The sequence below is a fragment of the Orbicella franksi genome, chromosome 2 (assembly GCF_964199315.1).
Source record: "Orbicella franksi chromosome 2, jaOrbFran1.1, whole genome shotgun sequence".
Lineage (NCBI taxonomy): Eukaryota > Metazoa > Cnidaria > Anthozoa > Scleractinia > Merulinidae > Orbicella > Orbicella franksi.
Window position 1 is genome coordinate 6,335,236 of NC_138146.1, and position 23,460 is coordinate 6,358,695.

Genomic DNA, 23,460 nt, shown 5'->3' on the forward strand with positions numbered 1-23,460 from the left:
ATCTTTGTTTACAATATTTGCCTCGTTACCATAGGCGATACAGTTTCTGATGAAGCTACAAAGAGATTAATACTGAATATTGAAAGGGCACAGCATGATTAACTGTCCCAAGGAGTTTGAACGCGATGTATTGAATACTTTTTGTGCGACGCTGGTTTAAAAGTTCAAAATTTTACAAAGGATGTATGAGCTCATTAGCGCTTTTGCCACACAGAAATTTTGATGTTTTTGGAAGACAACTTCGCCCCGAATATTACACCTAAAGAGCCAAACATTTCACCACTTACTAAGTTTCACAAGCTCTTTAAGTTTTTGTAGTAAAATCGTGTCAAGCATGATGCCTTCTATGCGCAAAGTCGTATGTTAATGAGGAAAAATGTAAACAATGACGTCAGCAAAGATTCGCCTATAGATGTACACCTTCAAACCTTCCCTTACCTAAACTAAAGTACTTTCGTGGGAAAACTAGAGTGCAAAAAAATATATTGAACGCCAAGGTTCGAATATCCACAAATTCTGTGTCACTGTTGTATTGAATGCATGCATTCGGCTTCAAAATTCCATGCAAAATGACGTGTTTGCGACGATTAAGCAAGTTAGTTGAGTCTCAAGGCATAATATGAATTATTTGATATATAACTGTTACTAGTTTAGAATGTCAATGCGTTGAAGTACGTTTATTGTGTTATAAAAGCTAGCAAAACTAATAAACAAATGTTTTCAGATCACACTTTATTGCTGACAATCATGTTGCAGTCACTTCGTATTGTACAAACACGTTTTCAAAGTTTCGCTTAACTACAAATCGACTCAAAGCTGTTTCAAGATCGACACAGGAAATGTTTCTTCAATTTTGGACTAAAACCTTTCTATAGGGATTAAACTTCTCTAATCCAGTTACACCTTTCTGTCATTCGCCACATACTTTCCTACAGAACAACGTTAAACTTCAGTGTTCTCTCTTTTTTTTAAAGTGAAGACATTGCATGCAATTCTAATAATCACACTACCTAGTTACAAAAATACTACCTTCATTTATGCCACTTGTCTCGACTTTGTAGCTACAAATAACCAGTCTAACTTGTTTTCAGCGCTAGAACCCGTATCCCTGAGGGACGGGGTAATGGGGAAGAAACATGCTCGTCGTACAAAATTCTGGAACCTTAAGGCTTCACATCCCCGTTACTGTCAATCAGGAGCCACTCCACCACCCCAAGGGGTTACTAATTGCTACGCTATGATCGTACAGACGAGTGTTAGTCGGAGGAAAAAGCGCCGCCCTTGGCAAACCTTCGACGAGTTTCCGAATGCTAATAGCCAATCAAAAACTATTGCGAGCGCTCACGAGCTACTCCGAAACGCACTGTGCCCAAAAAGCTCCCGCCAAAACTGCCGCTTGTAAACGGCTCAAATTTTGGAAATTCTTCTTACTCTTCAGCCAAAAGTTAAGACAGTCATTGAAAGGTTAGACTTGATACGCGGCAAATACGTAGAATTTAGTAATCGCTGTCCGCCAAGTTAATTGGCCATCGTATTTTTGGAACATTTTCCCTGCAAAAGTCTTGAGCATTCTCGCTTCAAACTCTTACAATTTTGGAGGCTTCGAAAACCCTAAGTGCGGGTGCATTTTTGTGTTTGGCCACCGCTGTGAACCGACTGGTCTGTTAAATAAGCTAAAAATAACATAAAACATACAATCAGCACCGACCTTAGACCGCCTAACATATTTACAACTATGCTGAGCTTCACAAACATTCAGCTGTGCAAATTCCATATCTTTAAAGCAGCATGGACAAATTCTCCCTGCTGTTTCTAACACATTTTATACAACCATTCTAAGGAGAATCTGGGATTCAACTCACCCTTGTCCATAAGATCATCTGGGCTCAAATACTAAAAACCTACTATACCTACAACATATCATTATAAAAAGTTAACAGAAATACGAGGGACTAATCCTGTTGGAAATAATCTTCGAAGCTCAGAAAGACTAGCTACAGAAAAACTTCAGCTCTAAAGTTGGGTGCAGCAAGGGCTTCTACAGTCATCCGACTTCAAATTCACTCATTCACTTCCAGCAGGTTTGCTGAACAATTCTTCAACGTTGCAGAAAGGGTTCAAACTACTTTTGCTGCTATTCGCCCGACCAGGAAAATTTCCCGACTAGTAGAAGTCGGGCTGTCGTTTTATCTCCGAAGTGTCGAATTCCGACAGAGCTTGTATCGGAGACTCTTGCTTCACTTTCTCGGCCCGCTGTACTTGCGGTATGCGGTCATCTTTATCAAGGTTAACCAGGGGTTTCTTCTCAGGTGCACGCATGCGCCATGTGACACTGGAAGTCTGGATTTTACGAAAGAAGAAAGGTATGTTAGTTACTAAGGCAAAAAGGAAAAAAAAATCAAAATTCAATTAGAAATCTTACCCTCGCTTCTCCTGACTTGTGCTGCAGATGAAAAAAAAAAAAAACGTAATTTAACGACAGCAAACTCATGAAATAACCAAACCGTTTTTCGTGTGTCAATGAGGAACAACCACAACTGGTTGGGGTGAATTAAGGGGGTAGGGGGGGAGAGGTCGGTCCAAATCAGTGATATAGACCTCAAAAGTAGATCTGCATGCATAAGGGCCAATAGGGCACACTGCTAGCGATTTGACTAACGATTCTACAGTACGAAGCAACTACATAAATCGCCACTTCCCCTAAATGAATGCTAGTCTGTCTTGCCCCGGGTCGAGAGTAATAAGCCACAGAACCCCCTTCCCCCACAGCGCCCCCTGGAGTAAAGGTCTTTAACAGTCTCCTAGTTGATACTGTGACTCATCCCACGCGACAATAGTAAAGTCTAGAGAAGTACCTTGGTGTTAGCAACATAAGATGCCTTGACTGTGGAGATGACAGCATTCATAAGATTCTTGGCAGCTGTGATTAGAGATGTGGCACTGTCCAACTAGAGGGAAACGAAAACAAATCAGCATTGAATTTTCACGTTTACAGGATTTTATTTTAATTGAGGCTTCCCGTGTATGAATTAGCGACAGGTTCAGTTCACATCGCCAAACTGGGAACCGCGCTTTAAATTCTGCAACATATTCCATAACTTGAGCAACAAATTGGAATTTTGAAGCGCGGTTTTCAGTCCAGCGATGAGACCTCAACCTGTCGCTAATTTCTCGCAGTCTCTTCATAAACAGTCGACCAAAGGGCAAATTATTTCTTACTCTTCGAAACAGACGTGGCAAAATGACCAAAACTCTAACGGAAGTTGGACACTTGAGGGAGAAATTTTAATTGACTTTGCAAGAGGAAACCGCCAGAACATTGCACAGCAGCATTACCAAGATTCACCAACAAGAACATCGGTATGACTTCGATCAAAGAGAAAATTACCCCAGACACGACAAGCTCTCCACTGATCATCTGCACATCGGCCTTCACTCTAGCTGTGATGGTCAGCTGATGAGAATACAGTGCTATGCGCTGTATGTACGCTATCAAGTCATTCTTGGAACTTGAGTCGGGACACTGGCAAAATACAAACAAAAAAACATTTTGAAGTCATCAATATTACCTTTCTATCATTATCACCATAAAATAAAGCCAAAACATTAGTAAGAACTTACCCTCCGTGCTATTTCCGTAGCTTTTTCATTCATCTTTCTTCCAGCTTTAGCAATTCTCTGCAATAAAGAAGAGACATTATCAGTCAGACAACGTCATATTTTGGAAAATTAACGTACGAGTTTTCTGCGACATCAAGAATAATAAGGGTCAAATTAGCTGCTATAAGCCGAAGGCGACTGATAGTCTGGATATCACAAAGACCGAATTTAAAAGTTGTTTCATTGTACAATCCATAGTAATAGATGTCCAACAGTAGCTTGTTTCGGTTCGACAAAATCAACCATCGTTATGTCTTAATTGTACCATTGACCGATCATCGCTAGTAAATTGTACAATATATCTTTTTTTAGATCTGGAATATTGCTGCAACAGCCGATAGCGCTTCTGGAAGGCATTTCTGCGCACTTTTCGAATGTGTATTGCACCATCCTAAAGGAAATGAGAGGACGTGAGATATTCGATCTTCCTGGGTAGACGTCACAACAGCCGCTGGACCCATTCTCCTCAAACTCGGTCGTGAAACAAAATGGCGGTGTTTTGGGGCTATTTTCGAGATTTCGTCGGGGCACAGAAAATCGAGCATTTAACCGAATCCAAAAATTTTTCTCAGAAGTATTTCGAATAACATGTAGATTCGTTTTAGCGAAAAAAATTTGGGGTTAGGTGCAGTTTAAACGAAGACGTGATGATAGATGCGAATGCAGCCATAACACTACTGGAAAAAGACCTGAAAAAATTTTCAGGCTTAGAACGGGATTCGAATCCACGACCTTTGCGATACCGGTGCAAAGCTCTCCCAACTGAGCTATCAAAGCCACGTGAGAGCGGTGGTGTGTGGGTTGGCCCTTTATGTTCAGTGGACGTAATACTCAGCTCAAGTATGTAAATTCCTTAGTAATAGATGTCCAACAGTAGCAGGCCAACCCATACACGACCGCTCTCGTGTAGCTTTGATAGCTCAGTTGGTAGAGCATTGCACCGGTATCCGCAAAGGTCGTGGGTTCGAATCCCGTTCAAAGTCTGAAAATTTTTTCAGGTCTTTTTTCCAGTAGTGCTATGGCTGCATTCGAATTTACCATCACGTCTTCATTGTACAATGTTTCAAGGAATACATCACAATTACATGTGGCATAGTTGACAGTCAATTGTGACGAAATCTATGTATTTAACGGAGACGTCGTTTGCTTGAAATCTCCGTCGCTGGTTCAAAACCTCTGCGAATCGGCGATGTTTCTTAAGGAACATCGCAATTCTTGAGAAAAAAAAAAACTAACAGCTGCTTCCCTCATCATCAGCCATGAGGTGTGAAGTTATACTCTACCTTGGCAGCATCAATGACATCCATGGTGGTTTTCAATGGTCCGGTACCCCTGTGATTAGAATAACAGGTTAGACAAGAAAATCAGAAAATTTCTCATCAACATGACATACCAAAAACATTAAAACACCTCAACAAAACTAGAACAACCAACAAATCGGCAACTTCATTGCTAGTCTGGAGCAGCAAACAGCACAACCTAATCATGACGGTAGTTTATGACTGCAGAATCTACATGCAAGGGTTAGGGGCAGGGGCGGGGGGGGGGGGGGGGGGTGGCGAAACGGTGATTCGGACGTTCGCATTAGAGGTTGTGAAAAATTCCACAATTCATTTTATTTGAAATTTCTCGGTGTAGTTTGAAAGCCAGCTTTTTGAGCTTTAATTTGATACAGGGGTTTAGATATCTAGAGCTGAACCGAACGCGCTAAATCGCTTGGACACGAGACACCTCTAAAGGTATACGGTAACCTTAAGGCAACGTTTTTCTCACTTGCCCACCAATTTTCTCGAAACGGAAAAACATTGTGATTTATACCTTGTGAAATCAGACATTTCCATCATCATCATGCACATCTTTTTGGCCAAGATAATGATATCGTTTCCACTCTCATCCCATTTGGTCAACTCTCGTTCCAGTTTCTTCTTCTCCAGTTTCAGACCCTCGGTCAGCTGTTCAATCTTGGCCTTCTCTTCCGCTGGCAAAGCTCTCATCAGGGACTGGAGACAAAGGAAAATGTGATCAATTAATCCGCGTAAGTCTCGGATGGAACTCCAGAGGTTTGAAGGAAAGATTTACAATAAACAAAAGCACCTATCTTTCGTTTATTGTTACTATACACTAAACTACAGGCATACAGGAGAACTTTAAATAAATGTTTCATTTGGAAACAGGCTTTTTCCCCAATTCCGGAAAACATCAAAAATCTCAAGTCCCGTCCAGACTATACCGTAGGAATTTGAAAACGAAGGTTTCACTCTGAAACGCATCAAATGTTTTCCGCCCACACGACGCCGGGGGAAGTTAAAAACGCAGCAATCACCGGTCATTTTGTATTTGTGTTTCAGGAAAACTCGGTCAGGGCAATCATGATTGTCGTGACGCCATTGTTTTCGAAAAGTTCCGTTTTCAAAATATTTCCCGTCCACACTAAAACGCAAAGCCGGTGTTTCCAAATTCCACCGGTTTGAAGAGCGTTTTCAAAAAGCTCCGTTTCCGTGACGGATTAGTGTGGACGGTAGGCCAAACCGTACAAATAAAGCTGCGTTTTCAAAATTCTCCGGCGTAATAGGAGAATCTTTGTTTACAATATTTGCCTCATTACCATAAGCGAAACAGTTTCTGATGGAGCTACAAAGAGATTAATACTGAATATTGAAAGGGCACAGCACGATTAACTGTTCCAGGGAATTTGAGCGCGATGTATTGAATACTTTTTGTGCGACGAGGGTTTAAAAGCTCAAAATTTTACAAAGAATGTATGAGCTCATTAGCGCTTTTGCCACACAGAAATTTTGATGTTTTTGAAAGCCAATTTCTCCTCGAATATTACACCCAAAGAGCCAAAAATTTCACCACACACTAAATTTCACAAGCTCTTTAAGTTTTCAAGTAAAATCGTGTCTAGCATGATGCCTTCTATGCGCAAAGTCGTATGTTAATGAGGAAAAATGTAAACAATGACGTCAGCAAAGATTCGCCCATATGGACGCTGCCTTAGACAAATGAATCTATTCCCCTGAGACCAGAGATTAAGAGTAATTCGTTTGTGAGTTGGATTCGAGTTTAAGTTTAAAATTGGGTTGGGTTACATCATGTAGGTACACTCTTAGGCCTCACAGGGGACTTATATATTTTTGTTTTCGACCTGCCACTTGAAAAATCTGCAAATAGCTATAACAAATATATGACAGGATTTATAAAAACCGTGTCAATACTTTGCACCAAATAAACCGTATGCACGTTGATTTCTCAGATCCCAAAGGCCTTAAAATCACTCCAAGCGATGGAGTAGGAAGAGGAAAATAAGAAAGTGGAGAAAAATAGGCCCCCATTCCTTTAATTTTTATATCGTCTAATTTCTCTGGCAAGATTAAAACGCTTGAGCAGGACGCGATTTCTTTAGCACTGTTTTCACAAATCCAGACATACATAGAATTAATTAATAAGTATGTTGTGTAATCATACCCGGGCACTTCTCTTGGACATACTCTTGTCCTTTTCCCAATCGTCAGTATCATCAAACTCAGAGCGCGCTTCATAATCAGACACAGCTCCCTCCAATTCATAATCTGACACTGGTTCATACTCAGACTCTGTCGCATTCATGGCGCCTGCGCGAAATCAAAAAAACAAAAAGATAGAGAAAAAAAATGTCTTAACAAAAAATACTTTCATCGTTCGATGCATTTCAGTTTTCCTTCCTTTTTATTGGCCGAGAGCCCATAACGTGGCCTGCAAATAACTGCCTACAATTAAGAAATACCGTCAACTGGTGTTTTGCTCAAAATGTGTGAAAAATGTGTGAAAATGGCAGAACGCTCCCTGGCAAACAATTGATCTGCGAGACCACTGACAAATCACGATATTTTGCTCAACCTCGTGAAATAACCCCTAGTATACTCTAATAAGTATCTTCTTGCAACATATTTACGGTAAACCTTTCCTGTTGTTGTCTCTGCCTCTATTGCTGATCGCGTTAATACCGAACTGGCAGATATCTTACTTATTTCAGCCTGTGCTGGGTTACTACTAAGTTAGTAAATATCTCACTTGTGTCAGCCTCTACACTGTACTCTGGTAAATATCTCGCTTGTTTTAGATGATTTCTGCTGCACTTCTGTCCACCTTTGTTGTTGAACGTTGTAAAACTGGACTGGTAACTATCTTACTTATTTCAGCCTTTGCTGGGTTATTACTATTCAAACTGATAAATTAAAACCTCACCTTTTTCAGTCTCTACAGTGTACTCTGGTGAATATCTCACTTATTTTAGATGATTAGTGCTAAACTTATCCCTGCCTCTGTTGCTGAACGCAGCAAAACTAAATTGGTAAATATCTTACTTATTTCAACCTCTACACCAAACTCTGGTAAATATCTTACTTTGTTCAGCCTCTGCTGACGGGCTGGTTATCATCTCCTCGATAACAGCAGGTCCCTTGTGTCGTGGTGCGCTTACAGTCTTGGCCCATTTAACTTGTTCAGGGCCTGTGTAGCCGACGAAGGCCCATGAACCATGGAACCCAGGGTGAACATTTCCTGTTGCACCTACGTCATAAAGCGCCTCCTTTGCATCGTTCACCGAGGTGCCTATTGAAAAAAAATTGACCTGCTGTGAGAGTTGCCACACAGCAACCCTATAAAACTCATATTTCCTGATCAGTAGCAAAATCTGATGACAACTTAATAGGAATCACATCTCGCAGGACAAAATGCAGTATAATTTCTCGCACGTACATTAGACAATTTCCTATATCAATAAGAGTACAGACACACGGACGAAATCCCGCGCGATCTTGAAATTTCGCGAAATTGCTAGCAGTCTAGCGTTGTTATTTCTCGAGAATAAGAGACAAGCTGCATGCAAGAGAAAACCACCAAAATAGTTGAAGATGAATTTCAATTCAGACTGGATATAAAGTTTCTATTTTATTTTCCACTGCTCAGTGGCCATGCGCAAAGTGATCTACAAATGGACTGATCTCGGTATCAATTACTAATGAAATAAAGGTACGCTACAAAAATAACTTTCCTGCATTTTATTTTTGAGTTATTGTATGAATGACTCCAAGCTTATGACGCCGTGCATTAGGGCACTGTTTTCGTTAAAAGAAATAAATTATTCAAATTCTTCTACTTTCACACTAGTGGAAGACTATGCTTGATACTGTAGGTTTGTGTTTTTGTTAAAAAACTTATTGGTGCCAGCTTTTTATATGTCAGTCTCATTGTTGGTGATATATTTCGTTATAGCATTGTCAAAGTATCGGTAGTCTGCAGATCAGCTTCTTTGACAATGTTATGACCAAACTTGTGATCAGTAACAGGACAGGCGCATGGAAAAGTGACGTCAATTTGTTAAACAGACGTAGAATTTCATGAACTTGCTCACAGATACTTACCAGTGGTCCCCTGGGTACCGATGAGCACTATCCTCTCCTGGGGAAGTTGTTGTAAGAACTTCGCCATCTTAACACCCTCCCCCTTAGAAGGATCCGCTGTGTCAAAATTCGCCGCCATTATAAAGTTTCTATCACTGTCCAGAACGACCATATTATGTCCCCGCTGCATGGGTGATCTCTCGATTCCATTAACTTTGATTGATGTTCGGCCTGTTCCCTTAGGATCGTCTTCACCCTCAGCAACAATAGCGACTTTAACCACTCCTGGAGAAATTAAAACGTACCAATTATTATAACACATTCTCAAACTTATTAATAATTCATCAAGTTTAAACAAAGGAAATCACGACCGTGACGGTGTTTGGATATCTGATCTTAATTAGCAAAGATTTCTTTAAAGATTCTATTTCTCAGTTTTCTCCTTAACTTCAGTCCGAGGGGGTACTCCCAGACAAATGGGGTGGGGTGGGGGTGTGCAGCCTGCTTCTCAAAATCCTTACCCTATTTATGACCAAAATCTGACCAAAAATTTGATACACTATCTATGACCTGGCGCTTAAATCAATACCCTGTTTTAGGCCTGCCTTATAATTACTTCCCTAGTTCAAAGAGATGTTAAATTGCCTAAACATAATTTGTGAAGGGCTTTTGTTGATGGCCTGATAGATAATGATAAAAATGTAGCTTCTTCTCAAAAAACATACCTATATCAACACTAGAGTGCAAAAACCATACCCTATTTATGACCAAAACAGATGAAAAACCCTACCCTTTGGTGCCGCACATACCTATAGCGCCCCCCCCCCTCCCGGAGAGGGGGGTGTAGTTTCGAAGATATATCAAATACTCAAAACAGTGTTTGACAACATTTCCAAACGCCTGGAGTTACGTTAAAAATACTCCACTACACGTCGTATTCTCAACTCTCTTTTCGGTGTTTAGAAATGAGCTCATTTCGTGTTCGATATATTACGTATTAACACAATGTTGAACTGATGTGAGTCTATGGACACAAATGTTATGAGACAAAACTTCATATCTCTATACATTCATGCCGGCTAAAACAGATTACAAGCAGTGAAACAGTTACAGTACTGAGAAGGTGTTGAAACAACAAGAACAATTGTTTCCTCTCAGTTCAATTTTGTCGCTGCCCCAAAATTAGCCACAATGGTATTTCTCGGTTTGGTGTGATCACATGCAATTGCTGAGGTCTCCAAGAGCATTGCATACAACTTGAAATTCAGTGAATTTCGGTCCTAGTTCCCTCTTTACAGTTTTGAAAAACGTCAAGCTTGGTTTCAACATCTTTCAAAACAGATTCTTGAGCACCGTGTAATCCAATCTATGAAGAGCAAGCGATCATTGCAACAGAGATAAATGCTGTATTCTCAAATTCATCAATAATTCATCCAGTTTGTAACCATGACCGTGACCGTGCTTGGATATCTGATCATAATCAGCATAGATTTTTACGATTTTATTTCTCTGTTTTCTCCTTAATGTAGTTTTAATTGAGAAAATATATCAAACATTCAAGACAGTGTTGGACCACATTTCCAAACACCTCGAACTTCCTCAAAAGTACTCCTCTGCGCGTCGTATTTTCAACTCTCTTCTCGTTGCTTGGAAATGTGATAAAGTACGCCTTCTCCTGTTTGATACACTACTTAATTTAATTGAAAACACACAAACCTTTCTGAGCAGCTGGAGTAGGAATGAGCTGCGCCACAATCGCAGGTCCATGGTACCTGGGCCGAATTTCTGCTTTGGTGTAAAATCGTGGCGCAGGGCCAGTACAGCCGGAGAATGCGTAGGATCCGTGATAACCAGGATCAAATGGTCCTTGGGCTCCAAGGCGCTCCAGTGCTGGGGCAGCCGTAGCAACATTGTTACCTAAAAAATTTAATCCAGTTTGGTCAAGATCACATACAACAACTGTTTGTTTGGGTAATGCATGAATCCTTCTTTGCACAAACTTGCTAACAAAGCATCGTTGTTACCACCACAATACCGCTTTAGTCCTTAAATACCTCAGCAACATGTTGGCATGAGATGTTCAATGTAAATAGGGTTCCATTGAAACTGCCTTGAATCTTCATTAAGTCTTTCAACACAACCATACAAACCTCTGCAAGATTGTTACGACGAAAATACAGGTATCTTGTTTAATGATTCAACTTATACTACTCAGGCTGTCATACGTAGAAGAGTTACTACGTGTCACAGCCTTAATCATTTTTCTTTTGTCTTTTGACAAAAGTGTAAGTACAGCCTACTCCCTATAACTTGAACACTCACTAACTCGAGCCTCGTACTAAATCAAACCAAAATCAATTTTCCTTGGATTTCCATCGTACATGTACTGTAATTTAACCCTCGGTAATTCGAACCTTCGATAACTTGAAGCAATGTTTGTTTTAGCCTGCGAACAAGCTCCCGGTGTTTCTGTCCTCACTGGGAGCCTGTGCAGAGGCTATTGTGTTTCTCTTCGGGTCATTTTCTGTACAATTTTACCCTCGATAACTCGAATTATGTTTGATAATACGCGAGCGACAGCATAGAACAAACGGTGTTCACCAGTACCAAAGAAAGTGAGCGTTGTCGAGAGGTGCCCGTTAGTGAAGCTTTGCACGCACTGCATACCTATGATTTCCAACAGTTCAGTGACTTACCTTGTTCTCTGCTGGTGAGTCCTTGAGTCGCCACAAGAACAACGTGATCCTCAGGGAGCTCATCTAAGAACTGTCCCATGGCTGCACCCTCGCCAGAATTGGTGTTGAAATTTCTGGCCGCGTAGACATCACCAATTGGATCAAGCACAACAATATTGTGGCCAGGCTTCTTGGGACAGTGTTCCACGCCATTTACCTTTATGGAGGCTACACCCATTCCCCCTTCGTCTTCACCTCCCTCGGCACGCACTTCAAACTGCAGTCTACCTGAAAATTGTCACAGTAAGACTTAGTGTTAAAGGGGAATACTATGAGACACAATTTTACAGTAACTGTCTAATTTCTCGCGCGCTGATTGGCTCATTTTTATCATCAATAAGAGTGCACACGAATAAAATTTTAATTTATACAAGCTTTCAAATTTAACTTTCAGCCGTCAAACTGTCAACTTTTTAACCAATGAGATTTTATGGACTTTTTTAGGAAGCCAATCAAAAAGCGAGAAAAGCTAATGACAATATTCGCGTCATTTTGAATAAAATTCACTTATCTTTGTTTACGGCAAGTTTACAGCGTCTTTTCCCCTTATTTATTACCAGCATTTGACCATTTTGGGGTCTTGTTATTGTAAAAAACAAATTGGTGTCAGTTTTTTTATGCGACTGTCCTCTTATTGATGCTAATTGCGTCATAACATTGTCAAAGTTTACTACGGAACCACTCGCCTTTGGCTCGTGCTTCCACAGCCACTTTGAGAGTGTTACAACGCAATTTATCATCAATAAGAGGACAGACGCATAAAAAACTGACGTCAATTTGTTAAATAGATATCAACAGCTTTGCTCTCACACCAACTTACAACAATTACTACATGACTGAGAAAATAACTTCATTCTGATTAGCCTAACCCTAAGTGGGTGCGCTATCTTCGCTTGCAATTTACTCTCTTGGCTGCACGGTAACCCTCATTTTTCTCTCTGTGGATCAATTCCTTTCCCGATTTTATCCATTTTTTTCTGCTCTCATGTGAATGATGTATTCTATGAATGTGGATGGGCAAGGCTAATTTTTATTCTTTTTCTAGGCCTATTCAACCTCAAGGAAAGACATCAGCTCCAAAAGTTTACTTGATATACTTAGTTGGATTGAACTGAGTACGTTTACATGTACCTGATCTAAAGTTCTCTGATTTAACTTTTTTATGTCCAATAATTGTAACCTAATATCACCTTAAAACCTCTTAAAAACGCATGGTCTTCAACGTGCCCACATTATTTTTGACATTTTGGCAAAAGTTGATCTTTGCCTTACTTCATGATAAGTTTTTAAAAAATCTATAGGTGGGAACATTTTGGGCACGAATGTCCCCAAATAGAGAGAAAGGATATAGTTATGAGGTTAGACTTATAAGTAATTATCCTCTACTGGACAGCACAATGGAGATACATACCACTAGCTTTCAGTTGTTCATAAGCAGCTTGTTCTCTAGCACGGACCTGTGCCTCAGCAAAAAGCTCTGCAGCTGCATCCTCCAGTTCTATCTCCTCACCAACACCTGCGCCACTTTCTCTCTGTGAAAACAATTAGGTACTAGGTGAAGACAATGCCAGTGGCATACGTATCACTAGTTAATCTCTGTACCATAAATAAACAATCAGAAATTGACTTCTCTCATTGTGTTATTAGATGGTCTACCAATTTTGGAAACATTTTGCTGGCAGTTAAGTAGAGATACACATTAATAATTTCAATCAATGATGAACAACAAATTCCAATGACTTTTAAGCACTAAATTCACTCTTCAAGGACTTTTAAAACCTTGAATTAGGTTTACAAGTGCAAGGACTTTGATGCTGAATACAACTCCCACGTAAACACATCACAAACAAAACCAACAAAAAACAACTGCATAACAAGGGAGTACTGTACATTAATATAGGGACTTACTTTTCCGGCAAGAACAGCCTTCCTGATATCTCTGATGCCCTCATACACCTGAAAATGAACAAGCAATACATCTATGTCCCCAAACTACAAAAAAACTCTAAATTGATGCGCACAATTCATCATTAGATGAGGTGGAGCATGATAACAAGAATTATCAAGACTGACGTTTACGTTATCTGCCAAGCCAGTCTGTAACTACACATCTTTGCTTACCAGCTTAGAAGCATCAATGAACTGTGGTTCATCCACATCTCCATGGGGATCTTTAGCCAGTGTTGTCACTGAACGCTCAACATTCTGAGCAAAATGTGGAATAACTGAAAGGAATATCACAAAAAATTCCTTAAAATGGACTCACATTCCAATATTGCTGGGTGTGACCATTCAGAGGAAAGCTAATGGGAAGTGCTTTGATTCATGTGCTACTGTTTATTATGCCATACAAGACAATGGTGGAGAAAATCTTGAGAGTTTAGCTATTGAGCAGTTGAACAAAGTTTAGCTATTGAGCAGTACTGGCATATGGTGCTACTACTTTGAGTTATGGTCTGCATATGAAACCAAGGGTACTACCATTATTTTACAATTCTCAATTTCAAGTAATATATCTAACACGAAATACCATGTTTGACCACATTTCCAAACACCGAGAAGAGAGTTGAAAATACGACTCGTAACAGAATATTTTTGACGAACTTCAAGGTGTCTGGAAATGTGGTCAAACACCATTTTTCGTGTTTGATATAACTTCTAAATCAAAATTTAAACTAAGGAGAAAACTGGGAAATTAAATCGCAAATTAAAATAACACCGTCACGGTCATGATCTCCTTTGTTTAAACTTGATGAATTATTGATGAGTTTGAGAAGTCAGTGGATGAAACCCTGAAACATATTGCAAAATATCTTACTCTCATTCCGCATAACCAAGACCGCCCTCATCACATTATCAGTGTACGGCCCTTGTTGGTAGTTCTCCATTTCAGCAGTGACTACATCTTCAAGCCTGGCCGTGCGTCCACGGATCTGTCCAGCAGCCCTGTCCACATTCTCAGGGTCTTTCTCTTGAAGAGCTTGGACACACTTGTTGACATCTTCCAAAATATGAGCCTCTGAAGAAACAAAGTGAAGATACAGTTGGTAAAGCACAGCACTGTAAGCGGACATTATAACAGGGTCTCATTACTCTCTATGTCCTTCCCAATGCTATCCCCTAAGAATGGATAAGTTAAACACCTTTTCTAAGCTTATAGTATATGCTTTTATTAGCTTACAGTACATGTAGATTCACAGTGAGATAGATTGATCAAAAGTGAATGGAATACCAACTGGCCCAGAACACAAACTGCACAATGATGCATGTAGGTGTGTTATTCAAACACTGGTCTGGTGTATCCAAAATCATAACCTGTTTCAAAGCTGCTATTTAAATATGTAATATTACACATATGTATATGCTGTAGAAGTGAAGAATTATCAAAGTTTACATTTATAGAGCTCTGTACTCGCGTAAATGACAACCATCTAACTGTGGCCAATAAGATTACATCATGTTTTTAATTGCATTTTAAGTCTAAACTTTACCAACAGTTTTACTAATAAAAGATTTCCCAATTTTTTGCATCTTAGAACTTGCCAGCTCAATTGCAAGACAGTCTGATTGTTTTGTACTTCATTTCAGGATTCACTGTATTGGTGGAAATCAATATAATAAAGTTTCAAGATGTGGGTCAGTGTCTGGTGGAAATTATTCTTAAACCATTACAAATGTAAAACACACTGTTAAATCCCATGGCAATATTTCTTAGCTAATAACTTCGTTTTTCTCTCTTCTCTTTTCTGCTTGACTGCGTATTGATTTTGTAAGGAGAAATTAGTTATTAATAATAAATGGATATTACTCAGGGTGATTCACCTGTAGTAGCCAGAAAGTCCTCAATACCAGTGATATCATCAACAGCTTCAGTCAGGACCTGAAGTTGCTTTTCCCAAGCCTCCTTAAACACATCCATGTTCTCACGAGCGACTTTACTGTGTGGGCGGGCAGCAAGAGTTCGAGCAGCATTAATGACCTGTAATACAATATACATTAACCAACATCGGGGTTACATTAATAAAAGGATTTTGACGAGCTAAGTAGCAAATACTTAGTGGAGGGTGGCACTGTAAAAGTTCAGTGTCTTGCCTAAGAACACGACACAGTGATACTGGCCATGTTGGAATCCTGTACTCACAATATAATGTTATGACCATCTTTGTCATTTTTGGCAATTAATCAGTTTAAAATAAGCACACTACACTCTTACCTGAGGACACAGATTCTGCAGTCGTTTGGCTGCCAGCCTCACCATCTTCACTTTCTCAGGATTCACAGACATTGAGCAAGCGAGATTGGCCACCTGGTGTTACCGAAAAAAGGTGCTATTAATATACCAATAAATCCCAGAGTTCAGATTCAAAGGCTGGTTGGATGTTGGTATACATGCTAAGAACCGAGAATCTTGCCAGGCAAGAACGCAGGGTCCTATATATTTCCCCTGTGTGGGAAAAGGACATCATGATGATACTATATAAAATTCCAGTTATATTCACCCCTTGCCCCCTTTAGATATTATCCACCCTTCCTACAGGTCCATCTATGTGTAGACAAAAAATTATATTCCCGGTTATACAAAATGCATGCCTTCCCTGCTACTCTCCAGTTACAAGACCTCCTTTACATTTTCTTGTTTGTCTACTATAATCACAATCACAAAGGGGATTCAATTGCCAAACCTGACCTCTTCTAATTTAGCAGCATGCTCTGTGAATAACTTAGCACATTCTTCCACTTCTCTCTCATTCCCTGCCTGTGCAGCTTCAATCATCATGATTAGCGGCATTGTAGTCTCCAAAAATGAATCTGATACGTGATCCACAACTGCACGGCGTAACTGAGAAATAAAACCAATAAAGACTTGTAAATACATGTGAAGATTTAATAAACTCATTATAAATAAATATTAATCTTATAAACTGAAGACACCCATAACCACGTTCATAAGCTGAGGGCATTAATCTCAAGATTGATACAAGAGGTTTCAGCAACCTTCACATGAGGTACAATTGGTGTTCTTACCAGGATTTTGCCATCGCCTGGTAAGAACACTGGTACAGTTCTACTGTATGAAAGAGGTTTGAACACTTGACTTACCTGTCCTCTGAGCTCTCTTGTTCTTTTACACATTCTCTCCAGAGCTTGGTCCAAGGATCCACCAGGCGTGGCCTTCTTCTTTCCTGTTGCCTGCAAAAACAGCAAGAGTTAAACATTTCAAGATGGCTTTTGCAGATCATCATAAGTTGTCCCATACTAGACAATCCCTGGGTGTCACAAATAGATGACTAAAAAGGTACACGTAAATATTTTTTTTCTTTTATGGTAATGGTTATGTGGGCAAGTGAAAAATGTTTTGATATCTGTTTTGATATCTGTAATTCCTTGTCTCACTGAAAAAAGAAAATTTGGACTCAATCCTCACAATGTAAGCAAAGTTAAGTGTCAACAGACCAATTGTTTCAAGTACCAGGCTCCATTGTTGCATTCATGTGTATTAATTAAACGTACTGATCAAAGCTAGGAAGTGGAACAAGTGACAGACAGTACAATATTATTATAATGGTTCTTACATGATTCATGTACTCAGAGAGTAGATCCTGCAAAGCTTGTCGCACTCCGTTGCAACTGGCAATGATTTTGTCACGGGTATCATCTCTCGTCGACATTGAATCAGCTAGCTGTGCTGCTCCACTTATGATACTCTCAAGGCGTTGTTCCAAAGTGGGACGGGTACGTTTCTCTGAGTATGAAGTTGGATCCATGGCAACTTGAGACTGCAAAAGTAAAGAAAAATGATCTTACTGGCTACTGCATGTACAGTCTGAAGTTTGTTATCAGAGCCATGACCAATAATTCCTGAAGGTAAAACTAGGCTGATCACTGTTTCACAAGAGGCTGCTATTTGATACAAATTCATTATGATTTGAATTAAATTTCTCAGTCTAGTTGTAGCAGATTTAAAACTTCTTACCTCAGATTCAACTTTGTAAATTTATCACAACATTAAGCAACATGTGGCCTCACTCACTCTGTACAAGTTTCGGGGTTTTCATTAACATTTTCAGCAAGAGAGCAACTGGTTTTCACTGGCAGGCAAAACTTTTTTAACTGAACTTCACCTTAGAGAATTAAACTTTCCTCTAGATGGTCAAACCAAGTGGGCAAAATCATCCTCACCGCCTGTCAATTTGTCTAGTGCCCAGCACAAAAACTCCTACTTCAAGTTTGCCGGTTTGGTTTCCACTACAATTTACCAACTATAGGAATTTTTGCTTTTGCTTTTCATCTATACTTACATCAAAGTCATCCAAAGCTGTCGCTAACGCCCCCGGTGCCTCCAGTGGATGTGGTCCACTTACACCGGTGGCCTGAGTAGCACCTGAGATTGCATTCACTGCTTCTGACATCTGCTTCATGACAAAATCTCTGTTTGCTTTAGCAGAAGTTACTTCAGGATGACGTACATATGCCTGAAAATAAACAAAAGATAAGATGGCATTTAAAATAAGAGAGTTTTCACTGTACAGTGGAGGCAGCTTTGTCAAGTGTCTTGACATTTTGAGATCACTATCTCAAGCCCTGTAACAACACAAATGTCTGTTTGTTTGTTTGCTATCTTGCCTTTGAATTAGTTTAAATGATTGGGTTTGACTAATTGACTGAATGACTGGCTGACTGACTGACTGATTGAGTTATTGACTGACTGACTGACTGACTGACTGACTGACTGACTGACTGACTGACTCTCTGTCTGTCTGACTGTCTGTCTCATGACATCACAACCATCTAGACACTTTTTACCAGTCAGGATTCTTAACAATGCCACACTTGTTTTACTGTGTGTGAAGAACTTGTCCACGAAATAACTGGTCTAACTCCAAGCCACAGACTACCCTCCCACACAGAAGTTCTCCGGGCTAGTCACACAATCTTTCCATACATATAGAACCCAAGAAGAATCTACAAACTTGATTCTGCAGTACCAAATTGCAGAAGGGTCCTGCTAACATTACTTTGATTGTCTTGATTGTAAAAAGTAATAGCACATACTATTAATTTTAAATTAATACCTTTAACAAAAGTTGACCATAAATGATCAATACATTATTGTTCATAGCAAATGTTTTAAAATTCACCTTGGATGATGACAGCAACATTTTACTGGACTCTTTCAGAGTGGCTCGGGCAGCAGCCATGTCATCTTTTCTCTGCGGGTCTTTCAAATCCTATTTTTACAAAAACAACATGTGAATTTGAGTACTATAAAGAAGAAACATTCTGTCCCTATTATCCACCTTGCTTCTAATAGTAACCGTGTGAGTTCTTAAACTACAACTATCCAAAGGAGAGGTTTCATTAACATTTTCAGCGGGAGGACAATTGGTTTTCACAGTTGGGACATACTATTAGAACTTGTTATAGTGTTAATGAATTAGGTTTACACAATAGGAAACTTTATTAGGTGTAATGGTTATGTAAGATATATTACGTAACACGTCCCAGAGCAGAACCTTAAATAGTCAAGTTGCATGCATGTTTGGATTATTGGAATTGTATAACTTAAGTTTAGCTTAGTAAACATTAAAGTTCAGTCGGCCGTTTTATTCACGAAGTAGCCTCATTATTCAGCGCTTAGACACAACAGAACTGAACTTCTTTGTACGGAAACTTTCCACTAGATGGTCAAACCAGCCAGGCAAAATTGTCCTGAACAACAGGTCAATTTGTCTGGTGCCAAGCCCTTAATGAAACCCCTGCCAAAGGACCTTGAATAATTAAACAAAATTTGTCTGACTAGAGTATTCATTTATGTGACAGTTAACTACATGTATAACAGTTGAACCTCTCAACAACAGCCACCTTGGGGATGGAGTTTACTGGCCATTGTGGAGAGAGGTAGCTATTGCTGGGGGTTAAACAGCAAATCTCTCAATTGGTAGAGGTTCAACTGTAGTTAGAAAAGACTGTTGCTAGTGACTGACATTTTGATAACCTGACCAGATATCATCTTTTTGTAACTCTGAAGTTATTCTTCCTGGGTTTAAAACCATTTATGATTACAGAAAAAAAAGCAGATTTTGTTCACTCACAGCTTGTCTCTTTCCAGACAGCTTTGCCAAGTCCATCAAGTCATTTCCAAGATTTTTAAAGGAGTTCAACAAGTCTGCTGTATTGCTGGCCTTTTCCAGCTCCTTCAGTCTCTTCTCCACCTAAAACAAAGGTAATTCATTTATTAAATGCAAGAAAAAAAAACACAAACACCAAAAAGTATAATACAAGCAGATGGTACCACAGTTCAACTAACCAATTTCAGAGAAGCCAGAAGCCGGTACACATCTGCCATGTCTGCGACACACAACAACCTTGTGACAGACGATAACAGTGCTCGGGCTGCTCGAACCATTGTGGCCCTCTTGGCTGAGGCACATGGATCATCTGCAAACTCTTTGGCTGCTACACGCATAGAATCACCTACAGTAAAAGAAAAATCAAGAAGAAAATTTAATTCATAGACATTGTACAATTGGGAGGGAGTAAAAATATTTCCTAACTAACTGATTTGCACACATTTGTGACACCTTGATTGATAAAACGCGTATGTGACACCTTGATTGATTTGTACGCGTATGTGACACCTTGATTGATTTGTACATGTGTGTGACACCTTTGGAACATCAGTACAACTGATTTGTACATGCATGTGACACCTTTAGAATATTTCTGCGCAGTAACCTTGTCTTATGAGCATGGTATTAAATAACTGACAGATCTCTAGCATTCTGATCCTATACTGAATTGAAAATAAAATTTGATTTACAGTGGAATCTCGATTTTTTTTTTTTAACCTCTTGATAACTCGAACCAAAAATTTTTTCCCTTCCTGAGAGTCAAACATGGTAATTTTACCCCTGATTTCTTGAACTTAACAATTTTTTAAACCAATTTTCCTTTCCCTTGGAGGTTAGAAAAATTGGGATTCCGCCATATGTTGAATTTGTTGGGAAACGGGGTGATATTGAACAACAAAATCAAACCATAATATGGAACAGAATGCATAAATCTTGCTTCAATAATTGGATGCATGTACATAATGCAATAAGCACTTACAGCACACAGGTCGTAACTAGTAAATGTATACATGCAACATAGAGTCAAGGTTTGTTTCTCCACTCAAAATTACGCTACAAACCCCACCTGCACCGCGACAATCCTTGCATGCAGCTAACATTTCTTCTCTGATCTCAGGAAACTCTTGAGCGATGTCCTCTCCAGTTTTTATCAGCCGTGCTGTTGCATCTTCAATGTCCTGAGCAAGCTTGTGTGCATTCTTGGACTTACCAAGCTTGCTTCCCTTCTTCTTAGGATGGTTAACCAAGGTTGTTACCTGAAAATTGATGTGCATTTAGTAATATTAACACTTACATACAAATGAAGTCCTGATTTCCATGGCAATCTAGTAGAACTTCACTAACTTGAATTCGGTTACCTTGAATACCCCCATTTTTCCAACACAAATCGTTTTCTCTTGGATATATTTTAATTACCTTCGACTACTTCAACTATTTTTCAATTCCCTTAAGAGTTTGAGATTGTCTGCCTCCCGGCCGTAATTGACACCCCTCAGTCGGAGCTCGAAAAAGTGCAGTGCAGTTGTCTGGAACAAGTAGATTTTCCTATCGCACAAGTAACTTAACATTCTCACCTGCCCAATAGGCAAAGGCCCAGGCAAAGTTGTCTGCCAACTAAAAACTAAAAAAGTAATTCAGAGTTGCCTAAGGAAAGCAAACTTTGAGAGCTGCTTGTTCTAAGGCAAGCTAGAATTCAAGCTTTTTGAAGTCCTGCCCAGAGTACAGTTAAACACGTTCAACTGATCCCAGTACAGTAGTGACCAACGCCCTTACTAGAAGTTTAAATTACACAAAAATGAATTTTGTACAGGGGTGTAACAGTTGTCACATATTTCCCACAGTCTGTTTGTACTATTTTCCCTGAGAACTGATGAAGTCCAGGGAAATGTTTTATCAGACCTTGATCTGTCCTATAGCTGTTAGGCATAGCTTGAAGGGTTTAATAAACAAACTTGTAACTGACAGAAGTGTTCCTCTATTTCGCTTTGAGGAGCTGACAATTACTTTACAACATTCCATAGAGTATTTCTAGATCTAACTGAGAAGCCATATCTACCCCATGGGATGAAAATGATGTCTTTGTAATTGCAAGAACGAAAGATAAGTCATCCTTGATTTAACCTTTAGTGACAGCCTAATTGCAAATATTACCAAAGGTTGGGCTAACGTAATTTGATAAAACTGACGTTGAGGTTTGGCTCGATTTCCTAATTCAGAACCAGCCCAGAAACAACATTTTTTATATTTAATACAAATAAATCAGTTGTTACATATTTTCTACGATTTATTCTACAAACGAAATGACCTCACCCTCAGAGTGATCGGAGATCTGTTTGTAATAAAATACCGGTAGATAAAAACATTGTACATAGCCGTAAACAGCTTATCAACGGCTTACAACTTATACCATCCCAATTCGCTTAAGCCACAGATCGTAAAGCACATAATATTTACCACAAATGCCCTGTCGACACCCTAAAAATTCAAATTTGCAATTAAAAATCGCATTAGAAGCTGGATCGTGAACATAGCTGAGAAGTCAACTCAATGACAGCGACTATCCGCCATAAATGATGAAATAAACACATCTGTCCACCAAAAAGTAAATTTGAAAGATTATATTATCAAGTATTTATAGAAAAGGGCCTTCGATTGCTTTTCTCAAAACTAATTTACGTTGTTTTAAATAAAATACTAACGCTGAGAAAAGCGCAGAGAGTAAAAATATCTTCAGCGTTCGACCGACAAGTGACCGGGCGACTCACGAACACTCTCTTCTAGCAAACGACAACAACAACTGCAGAAAACTACTCCCTTGGAAACTTTGAAGGACATAGTAGAGCGGATTATCCTGGGTTTTGTTCAACACTCTCGACTGAATAACAAGATAGACGTGTCCAACACCGAAATCTCACCTGGTGAACAAGAGGTTCAAGGGTTTTCTCGACCGAATGCGTCCGAATTTCCAATGTTTTTGGATCCCATTTCATTTTACCCTTTTCTACCTTGATGTCACCGCTCACTGTGGTTGTACCTCGACTCATGGTGGCAGAAATTTGTCCCCAAATGAGAACAGTAGATGGCTACCACAAGCAGTAAATCTGGCAATGCGCTGGAAATATTTCTCTCCAAGCTGCAAAAGGAAATATCGATTATTTTGGTCACGTGACTATGCTTCTGGAATGCAACGCCTAAATTTTTTTCGTCCAATCACCAAAGAAACGACTTGTCTCAGACATTCTTTGACTTCTTTCATAAACTTGTGAGATCTTTTTTGGGATTTTGCTAAGAGAGGGAAAACAAGCGACAATTTTAGTCTTCTAACTAATTTAATAGTCGTATGAGGCAGATAGTGCCACAGATTTGCAAACAATGCAAGATCAAGGGAAAAAATAACAGTAATATCAAATGAACTAAGCCTACCCAACATTTACGGATATCGTTATTTCGCTTTCTCATCAAACCATAATTAAAACTGTATTTGAAGAAACTGAGTTCAGCAGTTTTATAATAGAAATTTTATAGAACCTGAAGGATTCCCCCCCCCCC

At 39.4% G+C, this 23,460-nt stretch overlaps 1 protein-coding gene across 1 annotated transcript; it reads right to left on the bottom strand.

The window, feature by feature from the left end:
* Positions 1-717: 717 nt before the first annotated feature.
* Positions 718-23,065, bottom strand: LOC145477870 (catenin alpha-2-like). Its single transcript, XM_081455729.1, has 27 exons — positions 22,827-23,065; positions 20,978-21,167; positions 20,088-20,254; positions 19,873-19,992; positions 18,919-19,008; positions 18,079-18,252; positions 17,353-17,556; positions 16,880-16,969; positions 16,467-16,619; positions 15,993-16,085; positions 15,602-15,758; positions 14,598-14,798; positions 13,901-14,004; positions 13,688-13,735; positions 13,191-13,311; positions 11,741-12,007; positions 10,761-10,961; positions 9,066-9,329; positions 8,047-8,253; positions 7,129-7,274; positions 5,479-5,660; positions 4,944-4,992; positions 3,622-3,678; positions 3,389-3,523; positions 2,856-2,948; positions 2,423-2,443; positions 718-2,340 (listed from the first exon to the last, which is right to left on the bottom strand). Exons 1-27 carry the CDS (start codon positions 22,953-22,955, stop codon positions 2,164-2,166), a joined length of 3,840 nt encoding a protein of 1,279 aa, XP_081311855.1. The 5' UTR covers positions 22,956-23,065; the 3' UTR covers positions 718-2,163.
* Between the last annotated feature and the right edge of the window lie 395 nt (positions 23,066-23,460).